The 10,313-nt window shown below is 44.9% G+C and overlaps 2 protein-coding genes and 2 long non-coding RNA genes across 9 annotated transcripts; 2 read left to right on the forward strand and 2 right to left on the reverse strand.

Moving 5' to 3' along the window:
• The first annotated feature begins 8 nt into the window (after window positions 1–8).
• Window positions 9–4,553, forward strand: LOC136191806 (importin-9-like). Its single transcript, XM_065980222.1, has 28 exons — window positions 9–145; window positions 204–265; window positions 320–406; window positions 451–522; window positions 580–709; window positions 758–846; window positions 900–986; window positions 1,040–1,162; window positions 1,213–1,313; window positions 1,360–1,418; window positions 1,472–1,623; window positions 1,678–1,776; window positions 1,833–1,933; window positions 1,982–2,109; window positions 2,163–2,241; window positions 2,296–2,376; window positions 2,425–2,560; window positions 2,610–2,688; window positions 2,743–2,810; window positions 2,860–2,940; window positions 2,988–3,178; window positions 3,243–3,459; window positions 3,515–3,681; window positions 3,733–3,869; window positions 3,918–4,048; window positions 4,106–4,196; window positions 4,243–4,319; window positions 4,379–4,553. The coding sequence occupies exons 1-28, from the start codon at window positions 22–24 to the stop codon at window positions 4,487–4,489; spliced, it is 3,060 nt and encodes a 1,019-aa protein (XP_065836294.1). The 5' UTR covers window positions 9–21; the 3' UTR covers window positions 4,490–4,553.
• On the reverse strand, window positions 328–4,492 carry LOC136191807 (uncharacterized). Of its 5 annotated transcripts, none has more exons than XR_010670974.1 (8): window positions 2,606–4,492; window positions 2,285–2,437; window positions 1,977–2,230; window positions 1,348–1,917; window positions 1,221–1,290; window positions 1,074–1,155; window positions 781–993; window positions 328–721 (listed from the first exon to the last, which is right to left on the reverse strand). It is a non-coding gene; the product is annotated as an uncharacterized lncRNA (long non-coding RNA). The 5 variants fall into 5 exon arrangements; XR_010670973.1 differs by having other exon boundaries at window positions 1,074–1,112; window positions 1,338–1,917; XR_010670972.1 differs by having other exon boundaries at window positions 1,338–1,917.
• An 883-nt stretch (window positions 4,554–5,436) lies between the features above and the next one.
• LOC136191832 (uncharacterized) lies at window positions 5,437–6,270 on the forward strand. The gene is made up of 2 exons (XR_010671000.1): window positions 5,437–6,037; window positions 6,086–6,270. It is a non-coding gene; the product is annotated as an uncharacterized lncRNA (long non-coding RNA).
• A 213-nt stretch (window positions 6,271–6,483) lies between these two features.
• On the reverse strand, window positions 6,484–8,429 carry LOC136192551 (uncharacterized). Of its 2 annotated transcripts, XM_065981194.1 has the most exons (3): window positions 8,278–8,429; window positions 7,744–7,806; window positions 6,484–7,689 (listed from the first exon to the last, which is right to left on the reverse strand). In XM_065981194.1, exons 1-3 carry the CDS (start codon window positions 8,351–8,353, stop codon window positions 6,671–6,673), a joined length of 1,158 nt encoding a protein of 385 aa, XP_065837266.1. In that variant the 5' UTR covers window positions 8,354–8,429; the 3' UTR covers window positions 6,484–6,670. The 2 variants fall into 2 exon arrangements, with proteins under 2 accessions (XP_065837266.1, XP_065837265.1); XM_065981193.1 differs by having other exon boundaries at window positions 6,484–7,806.
• Window positions 8,430–10,313: the final 1,884 nt, after the last annotated feature.

Consider the following 10,313-nt stretch of genomic DNA (forward strand, 5'->3'; position numbering starts at 1 on the left):
ATTGTAAAGCGGGAGCGAAAAATGGAAGTTGCCGTGGAAGCGCTCAAAGAGTCCTTGTTTCGCAATCTCGTTTGTGCGCTCTCGCACGACCACGTCGCGCGGAAGACAGCAGAAGAAGAGCTTCGCGTTTTAGAAGTCATGGACGGTGAGGAAATCGCGAAGACAACTCCAATCGCCTTTGGACGAGCTTCAATCGGCTTCAGACTTTGGAGTCGTACTCTGCGGATTCATAACGGACCACGGCATGGACCTGCCCGTTCGACAGGCGAGAAAAAAGCATCGTTGTCCTTTGTTTTGTTTACCTCATACGGGGGAATAGCTCTCGTGCATTCTATTGAGACAATACGTCGACTGTCACTGGTCGGGCGATTCTGAAAAATTTGCTGCACCTCAAACGCCGGACGAGGTAAATTTCTAATAAAAACAAATGTTTATTAATTTGTTAATTAGAGCAAAGATTTCATTCGTCGTGTTTTGCCTCATGCTCTGTCGGATGACTTATCTCACATTCGTTCCACTGCCGTAAGAAAACAATTCTCACTCAGATCAAATTCTCTATGTTTGTTGCTGGTGAAAAAGGCCTATGCATTGGCTGCTATTGCTTGCTGGGATTGGCCTGAGTCTTGGCCAGACTTGGTTGATTGGCTGGTGCAGGCGCTTGCCAGTTCCAATTCGAATCTAATTCACGGCGTCATGAGATTTCTCACAGGTGAGACCCACACTAGGAATTAAATTCAAAGTCAATTATCAATTTCAGAATTTTCTCGCGAAATAACCGACGCGAAAATTCCCGAATTAGCACCCATCCTATTTCCGCAGTTGCTGAGAATATTTTCAGATATAGAAGTGACTGACGTCTTCACTCACGACATCTTATTTAACTGTTTTTTTTTCTACAGAAATACAGCATTCGAACTAGAGGAAGAGTCGTTCAAATATTCTCCACCCTTTCCAATCTCTTATCACAAATGAAAGAGTATCATAAAGTAATCTCTATAAATAATACAAAAGCTCAATACTAGACTTTTTAATTAATCAGGGAGCGGGCGCCGCTCTTCTCTTTCCAATTTTACCTCAATACATCGAAGCATTTCTTCAGTGTCTTTCGCTTCCTGAGAAAGAAGGGATAGTCGATTCAGGCCTTAAGATGGATATCTTTAGGGTAGCCATAGGCAAAGTAAAACGGGGATAAAATTTAAGATATTTACGTAGTGTCTAACCGTTCTAATGCGAGGATTTCCTCGTCACATGACCAACTTTTTCAGCCAGATACTTCCAGTCACGTGGAGCCTGTTGACCCAATCAGTTGATAAGTAATTTGACGTCTGATATTTTACCGGTTATTACGTTGGGCTATAGATACCTAAATACGACCGTAAGATGCACCGAATTTGCCGACGATCCGGTTGATTCAGACGGTTTGTTAATTAATTAAAATTACATATTTTAATCCTTGTGTGATTTTTTATAGGGGAATGTTTGAACTTCGAAAATTTTGTCTACGGCATATTCGATTTTATTCTCGCCGTGATCGAAATTCCGAAATTGCGTTCAGCAATCAAGAAAGTCATTCACGAGCTGATCTACTACGTCATACTCTATCAGCAAATCACCGAGGATCAAGTAATAAAAAGAGAACCCTACTGATTAATAAATAAAAACGATTGACGTACAAAGGCTGCCGCGTGGCTGAGCGACCCAAATCAATTTGTAGAAGACGAAGACGAGGACACGTTGTCCTATTCCGTTCGAATATCAGCAGAAGATCTCCTCATGGTAGGGAAAAAAAAGATCTATTGCACTTTCGCTTACCTCCACACTAAACTCGTCAGGCTTTATATGACGAACGACAGTTTTCCGGCATAACAGCCACGGCTGTGACCGACTGCGTGAGTCGTCTCATTCAAGAAGCAAACCCTAGTGATAGTCATAGGTATAGAAAAAGTCTCCGAAGACTTTTTTTCAATTAATTTTACCTTAGTTGGAAAGTTCACGAAGCCTGCATGTTGGCTCTCGGCGACGTTGTGGAGATCGTTTCGAGCGGAAAAACCCGTTTTGACGTCACAAATTTTTTCTCCGTGGTCGTCTTAAAAGATTTATCTTGCGAAGGTGCATTTTTTGTCCCCCCTCATGATTATATCACGCGATCGAGGACGAGCTAGATTGCCCGTTTCTGATTGGACGATGCCTGTGGCTCGCAAGCAAATACTCCAAATTCTTACCGAGAGAACTAAGCGCCAAGTAAACCGAATCCAAACGATATTTTCCAACTAATAAATAATACCTATTTATCAGATTTGTTGAAGCGAGTGTGGCCGGTTTGTCAGAAGCGTATCTCCCTGCTGTACGAGTAAGCGCAGCTCGAGCCCTCAAAGGGTCAGTGAACACAGACACGCATCTCTCGTCGTAATTATAATCATTCAGCTTCTGTTTGCGCCTGGAAAAAGATATGCTTAAACCCTATTTGCTGCCAGCATTCGACGGCATCCTCACTATCGCTACACAGTCTCTAGGCGGCGTTCTGGGACTCGTACTCGAAGTCCTGATCGTTTTGATGAAGGTACACCTTATCTTAGGGGCCCCATAAGAAAAACTAGACTATTACCTAGGTCGACGATGAAGTGACCGCTTCCTTTGAAAATCGACTTGGCCCATTGGCAATTGGTCTCTATTTGAAGCACGGTGAAGGTGTGTGCTTTCAGCCCTATTCTTCTCCTCGTTCCGTATCGATTCTATGAACAGATTTTGGCATGGCATCAATGCTGGAGGAAGTCTTTTCCCTTCTGGCGCAAAATCCTCTCACAGCCGAAGTGAGAAACGATATCGTTCCACCGCCTTTTCATCTCATATACTTTCCAGCCGCTAAAACGCCGCTTCGTTCCCACCGTGATCAGCATTCTCAAATCCGATTCGAATCAGATACCACCAGGCCTCAAATCGGTACAACAAACCCGCATCTCTTACCCCAAATCACTGACGATTTCTAGAGCGGCTTAGACGTCGTCGAATCGATTGTCCGTCACTCCGCCAAGCCCCTCGACGCGGCCCTACTCAACGATCTCTTCCCCGTCATCATCAACAGTGCCATTCACTCAGACGACAATGCCATCATGCAGAACGCGTGCGAATGCGCCAGAGCCTACGTCGTCACCGCCGCTCAACAACTCGCCTTATGGAAAGAGAAACAAAGTCTTTTTTCGCTCCCTCATTCAATTGCCCTTTTTTTTTTCAATTAATAGGACTGACGATTCTGGTCACAATGGGCTGGAATATGTCGTTGAGTTGGCCTGTCAATTGTTGCAGCCGTCGCGCTCGGAGCACTCCGCTTCCTTCATTGGTCAATTGGTCTCCTGTCTAATCCATCACACGGGCACGTATCTGTCGACTGGTATCGTCGAGCCGCTTATGCGTAGCGTTCTGACGAAGCTGCAGCAAGCCAAAACACAAAGCGTCATTCAGGCAAAATCAATATTCCGTTCTCTCGATTTTCTTTTAGTTTCTTTGATTTCTCCAGTCTCTGATTGTGGTTTTTGCTCAGTTATTTAATCAGCAGTTGGACGCGGTTGTCGATTTTCTTGACGGCGTTCCTGACCCGTCTGGAAACTCGGCACTGCACTTTGTCTTGAGTCATTGGTGCGCCTGTCAGCCCTTTTTCTACGGCGCATATGAAGTGAAAGTCAGGTGAGAAACAATCATCCAATTTTTCAATATTTAGCGATACGATTTTTTTAGTATCGTTGCTCTCAGCCAATTATTGCAGTTTGGGGCCAAGACGAAGGACATGCGACTGCAGGCAATTACGGTGAAGGGAGAAGAGGTTTCACCCATTTCTGATACCGGCATAAAAACGAGATCCAAAGCCGCCCAAGGTAAGAGCGAGAGAAGTGGTCCTCGCAGTTTTTCTGACTGTAAAATAGCGCCCACCTCCTGGACTATGATTCCTGTCCTCGTCAAGATTTTCAAATTGCTTTTGAGTGAAGTTAGGAATCAGCTAGAGTCAAACGCCTCCGGAAAAGCAGACGGACAGAATGATTCGAGTGAAAACGAGGTAGTCTTTTCCTTCTCCACCGAAAAAATCGTGTGACATTTCCTCTCTGCACGACAGTGGGAAGACGAATCGGATGACGACGAAAATGACGATGATGAAGAGACTGTGGCTTTTTTGACTGATCTTGCATCGCTTGCAAAGCAACAAGGTCCTCCTCTTTCTCCTCATCGTCTATTTTCACGGTTCTCTCGCAGATTACGAAGACGGTGATGACGATACTTATAAAGACGAAGATTTCAAAGTCGATCCCAACTATTCCTTGAATCTTCTTGTAAGAAGTCTCGTTGCTCTTTTATGATTATCAATATTGATCTTTTTTCTCGTTCTTAGGCTTACTTGAAGTCATTTCTGAATCTTTTCAAAAAAGAGGAATTTTTTCAGGAAGTGATCCAATGCCACTTGTCAAAAATTGAAATTCAAACTCTCCTGGACGTTAGTTAGCTATTTTTTCGTCTTTTTTTCATATACGTGAGTAGAAGTGTCATCGTTTCCCAGCAATACGAGTCTGACCCGTCTTCGAATTTTCCTCAAAACATCCAATGAAGGCGATGAGGCGAGAAACAGAGGAACAAGGGGGCCCCTTCGGTTGGCCGTGAGAATTACGAGATAGAAGATGCATCGATGCATTGTAAAAGCTTCGTTGATGACGATGTCTTCTATTTCGGAAATGGGAATGAATTGGTTCGATTGGAAGCCGATTCGATTCTTCTTCCAGATCTGCACGCCGACGTTTGCGATCGCAACGAGGCCCTCTTCGCTCACCTGCCTCGAGTAGACAGTCGAGAGACAAATAAAAGCGATCGCGAAAGTTGTCGAGGGTCCGAGAATGCAAAGGACGACCAGCAAGCAGGCGCAAAGGAAAACGATCGGCTTTGAGCGGCTCAAATCATCTTTCCTGGCTAGCTCAACTCGCAGACTACCTTTGGATACGTTCGAAAACTTTAGAATCACGTTGACTTCTTCCATTTGAGCACGACTCTTCCTTCGAATACGGGATTTAGCTCCGATCATCGATGTCCGGGCGTTCGACGACAGGCCGGCGAGAGAGGATCTACGAAAACGTAAGACGAAACCGTGAAGGAGAAGGACGGCGACCACGAGGCATTGTACGCCATCTTGAGCTTGAAGCGTGAAATCTTGCATCATTTCCTGCCAAAAATAGAAATGCTGACTACGTTGATGATGTAACTTCCGTAGTCTAACGGTATTGAAAATTCGCACCTAATCGAAAGAGCCAACGAGAGCGCTAGATGACCCCCACGTGATCGCAACGAACCAATGAGCGCGATGGGTGGGGCTTACGGCGCTCAAAAGCGAAGCGCACACCGATTCTCCTTCAGTTGCGGCTTAGGGTGGATGCGGCGCGGAGCAATCTGCGTCTCATCCTTGACGGACTGGCTCGGGAGCTTTGACAAAAGGACAGTCTGGATCGTCGGATCAGCGTGGCCCACGGATTAATCCCGTGCCGGAGCCTCTAAGCAGGGCGATGGGGGGCTTCGGCCTCGGTTCACGCACTGAGCAGAAAGATCGCTTAAATGTCTTATTGTTGCCAAACGAGCACGGCCTGCGTTAGGCAGAGTGGGCACGGCTCGGAGGGGGTGTCGCAAGCGGTCTGGTTGCCGGCACTTATCTCACCAACTGGCACGATTAGATTGCGGATGATCTGGCTCAGGAGAATTCGATCTGGGCATTGCACGTCCTTTACTGTCGACTCCTACAAACTGTGGTCAGCCGCTCTCCACTCCTCAAGCCCCGGTTCTTCTCATTTCCACATACCGAAGGGTTTGATACCAGCGCGCCGGGGATTCGGTATAAGGGGCCGTTTCTAGCGTCCAGGCGGGTACTGGTGGGGTGGCCTATGAGGTCGCAACTCGCCCTCACTTTTTGGAAGGGAGTCATCGCTTTGCGAAGACTTCCCTGGGTTACGAAGCGTCCGAACCTCCACGTGGTGTAGCCTGGGTTGCGCTAATACGGACGCATTACAAAAAGGTACGTACAACGATTATTTGACAGTAACTAATAGGTCTTTTCTTCTAGGTCGCGCGCTCAAGGACGAAGACAGAGAGAAAAGGAAGAGGGAACGAAAAACGATCGATTCGCGAAGGCCCGGGAGAACGATCGACGAGAAAAAGTACAGTGCACACGTTAGGTGAGATTTCTCTGCATGATTGTACTGTAAAATCGCATGTGTGTACATGAAAATAAAGTGTCTGCAACTCGAACGTCTGCGCGTGGCCGTCGCGTATTCTCCCAGACTCAATTCTTGCTCATCCTGCTATCTAATGACCGTATTGATCGATGTGGAAAGCGTTGGACGTTCGTTTGACAAAGAAATTCGCTCGTAACTGTATTCATACATTCTACGAAGTATAACCAAAGTCTCTGTACAAGTGCATTGAAATCATTGAAATGAAATAGAGTACGTTTCACTGAGGTTAGAGAGACAACTTTCTCGTTTATTGAGAGTCACCCCCGTAGCATGTGACTAAAACTGACAGATTCCTCTCCATAATGACTACATCAATTTATTTATCAGTGGAATGCATACAGTACGGGGGAACAAACTAAGAGTTCACATGTCACTTAGCTTTCTTTACACATACAGGAGAAACAATGAAGAGTTCACATGTCACTCAGCTTTCTTTTTCTTTTCATCTCTACAAAAAACGGCTGATGTACTGCGACAGGGAATTCAGGTGTTGTAAATTTTTCTTGATTATAGTCCAAGAGACCCTTATAAAATCTCTCCATGCCATCTCGCCTGCAAGCTTCTTGAAAACCAGAGCAATAACGTCCTGATGCGTCTTTCAAGGTATCCTTGAATTTCTTTCTTTCTTTCAAGAAAGCTTGATGATGTAGCACCATCCACAGTAAGGCTATTGCAGAGCCGCTCATTCCACTGTCTCCAACAATCTCTATCTTATTCTGAGATACAAGCAAAATGTCGGAAACACAGTCGTACATGACAACAATAACCGATCTACCATCTAACAGGATTGCTGGCACAAGAGACTGGTGATCTTCGTGCCTATTGTGATGAATGGTAGAAAACACGATTGATTGTTTAACGGCTTGATTGACGTTTTGTATGTAACCTTGACTCTTGGGTTCCCCAGGCTTGGGATCCCCAAGAAGTGATCTCTTTATCTCCATGCCGCAACCAGCTCCAGAAGACGGATAACTCCGCAACGCCGGTTTCTGATCCCCTTCGTCCTCGTCCTTCTCCTCCACTTCTAATTCTTCAGACAGGGATTCTGAAACGATTATTGGCGCTGTTGGCGAGTCATCAAGCACTGCCATTGCGTCAAGATAACCATGCCACGTAGATGTGTTGCCCATGCCAAGATAGGAAACCTGCAGGTTTTCCGTTTCCAAGCACTTTTCAAGATGCTCCGTCGGTTTGCCATGTTTTGACACGAGACATTTTCCACACAGCGGCGAAACTAGGTCTTTCAACACGACATATTCTATTTGATGCTCCTTGCTTAATCCCCGTAGTAGAGAAATATATTTACTAGCAAATTCTTCCGTTAGGGTATTGTAGAGACGCAAAAGGGCTTCAGGGTAAGATCTCAGCATTGATTCATCCGGCGTTTCAAATACGCCGTCATTTCCAAACATAGAAATACTGGTTCCCAGATCTTGCAAATGGAATGTGCCAGTACTACTCAACCAAGCACTACTAACGTTCACACTTTTGAATTTACGAAACGTGAATACTGGCGCTCCTGTCAGCGCCATCTTAGCACTGATCAAGGCTAAAAAGAAAGACAAAAAATTGTATCAGTGGTCAAAGTGAAGTTGACCTGACATTCTAATAGCAAACAAAGGGACTTACAGATAATTATAGCTAAACGTCTAAAAATTAAACAACTAATTATACTATTATATTTACGCCAATCTACCAAAGGTAATTTAAGCAAAAACCGCCAACCTTCTCTGGTGGCGACCTATAGGGCATATTCACGGTAGCAAGAGCGCGCGTTAGTGTGTGGCTAAAACATAATACCGGTAGCACTCGTATGCCCCCACCCACATATACCTTCGTTCAAGCGTAACTAAAGCTAATATGCTAATTTTACTAAAAGGGTAGTTCAGTGACTGTACGAAACGTGTTCTGACGAAGAACCGAAAATCGGGGCCTCCTCTCCCCTTTTGTGGATATTAGCGATTTGACTCGCTGTAGGCACAACCTCTCCCTCGAAAAAGCTAACTAATCCTCTAATAACCTTGTTCTGTTTGAGAATCATTCAGGGTTGCCGTTGCCGTGGCTTCTGATGAGCCAGCAAGTCGAGGTGCAGACATTCTTCAGTCCTAGCACACAAATAGAAATTCTACTTACCTAAAACCAGAGGCAAGAAAGTTCCGAGCACAAACGAAAGTCGTGTTAGCGCGCGTTCACGGGTTAGCAGAGGCGCAGTCAGATCACCTGACCCTTCACGTGACCCACCGTTGACCACCTGTCAAAAATTTATTGACGACAACATCCATAATCAGGGAAACACATGCAGGGAAGCAATAAAGGGTTCACATGTCATCCAGCTTTCTTTTTCTTCCCACATCTGCAAAAAAGTGCCGAGTTGAAATAGGAGGGAATTCAGGGGTTGTAAAGCCTTTTTGATCATATTCCAAGAGACCTTTATACAGGCTCTCTGTGCCATCTCGCCTGCAAGCTTCTTGAAAGCCAGAGCAAAATTGTCCTGACGTGTCTTTCAAGACATCCTTGAATTCCTTTCTGTCTTTCAAAAAAGCTTGATGATGTAGCACTATCCACAGTAAGGCTAATCCAGGGTCGCTCAATCCCAATCTACAAATCTCTACCTTGCGAGATACAAGCAAAACGTCGAAAACACAGTCGTACAGGACAACAATAGCCGACCAACCATCTAACAGGATTGTTGGAACAAAACACGGTTGATCTTTGTGCCTATTGTGTTGAATAGTAGAAAACACGATCGATTCTGCAACGGCTTGATTGACCTTTTGTAGGTAACCTTGACTCTTGGGTTCCTCACGAAGTGATTTCTGATCCTCTTCGTCCTCGTCTTCCACTTCTGATTCTTCGGACAGGGATTCTGAAACGATTATTGGCACTGTTGGCGAGTCATTAGGCACTGCCAGTGCGTCAAGATAACCATGCCACGTAGCTGTGTTGCCTACACCAAGGTTAGTGACCTGAAGGCTTTCCGTTTTCAAGCACTGTTCAAGATATGACTTTGGTTTCCCATGTTTTGACACCAGACACTTTCCACACAGCGGCGAAATTAAGTCCTTCAACACGACGTATTCTGTTTCATGCTCGGGTTTCTTGCTCAATCCCCGTAGTAGAGAAACATATTTAATATTAAATTCGTCCGTTGAGACATTGTAGAGACGCAGAAGAGCTTCAGGGTAAGATCTCAGCATTGATTCAGTTGGCTTTTCAAATACGCCGTATTTTCCAAACATAGATACAGTGGCCCTCAGATCTTGCAAATGGAATGTGCCAGTATCGCTCAACAAAGCACTACTGACGTTCACACTTTTGAATTTATAAAACGTGAATATTGGCGCTTGCGCACACGTAGCATTGATCAAGGCTAAAAAAGACAAAAATGTATCACTAGTTGAAGTGAAATTGACCTGACATTCTAATAGCAAACAAAGGGGCTTACAGATAACTATCTACCATTGTTTTTACCAAAGGTAATGTAAGCAAAAACCGCCAACCTTCTCTGGGGAAAGAAGTTGGCGACTTATTACCTTCTTCTACATTCATGATCGTCGCTGCCGTGGCCTCTGATGAACCAGCAAGTTGAGGTGCAGACATTCTTCTTTAGTCCTAGATCACCAGTTGAAGTATATCCCTCCAAAAACGGCCTGTAGCTTACGAGAACCAGAGGAAAAGCACGTGGCGGGAGAGTTTTTGCTGTGCATGCGCACTATCTTAGGTTTCGCAATAAGCTACATCACAATAACAAAAAAATTATTGACGACAACATCAATAGTCAGGGAAACACATGCAGGGAAGCAATAAAGGGTTCACATGTCATCCAGCTTTCTTTTTCTTCCCACATCTGCACACATGTCATCCATCTTTCTTTTTCTTCCCACATCTGCAAAAAAATGATCCGTTGAAATAGGAGGGAATTCAGGGGTTGTAAAGCCTTCTTGATCATATTCCAAGAGACCTTTATACAGGCTCTCCGTGCCATCTCGCCTGCAAGCTTCTTGAAAGCCAGAGGAAAATTGTCCTGACGTGTCTTTCAAGATATCCTTGAATTCC

Source organism: Oscarella lobularis, chromosome 10, assembly GCF_947507565.1.
Source record: "Oscarella lobularis chromosome 10, ooOscLobu1.1, whole genome shotgun sequence".
Taxonomy (NCBI): Eukaryota; Metazoa; Porifera; class Homoscleromorpha; order Homosclerophorida; family Oscarellidae; genus Oscarella; species Oscarella lobularis.

Bases quoted from the DNA above. Each gene is read 5' to 3' on its own strand.
- LOC136191806 (XM_065980222.1), top strand. From the start codon at position 22: ATGGAAGTTGCCGTGGAAGCGCTCAAAGAGTCCTTGTTTCGCAATCTC. The intron at 847-899 runs GTGACTGACGTC...TTTTTTCTACAG, and splicing joins GAATATTTTCAGATATAGAA to AAATACAGCATTCGAACTAG. The intron at 3,179-3,242 runs AGAGAAACAAAG...AATTAATAGGAC, and splicing joins CAACAACTCGCCTTATGGAA to TGACGATTCTGGTCACAATG.
- LOC136192551 (XM_065981193.1), bottom strand. From the start codon at position 8,353: ATGTCTGCACCTCGACTTGCTGGCTCATCAGAAGCCACGGCAACGGCA. The intron at 7,807-8,277 runs GTTATTAGAGGA...CTTTCTTTTTAG, and splicing joins TGATTCTCAAACAGAACAAG to CCTTGATCAGTGCTAAGATG.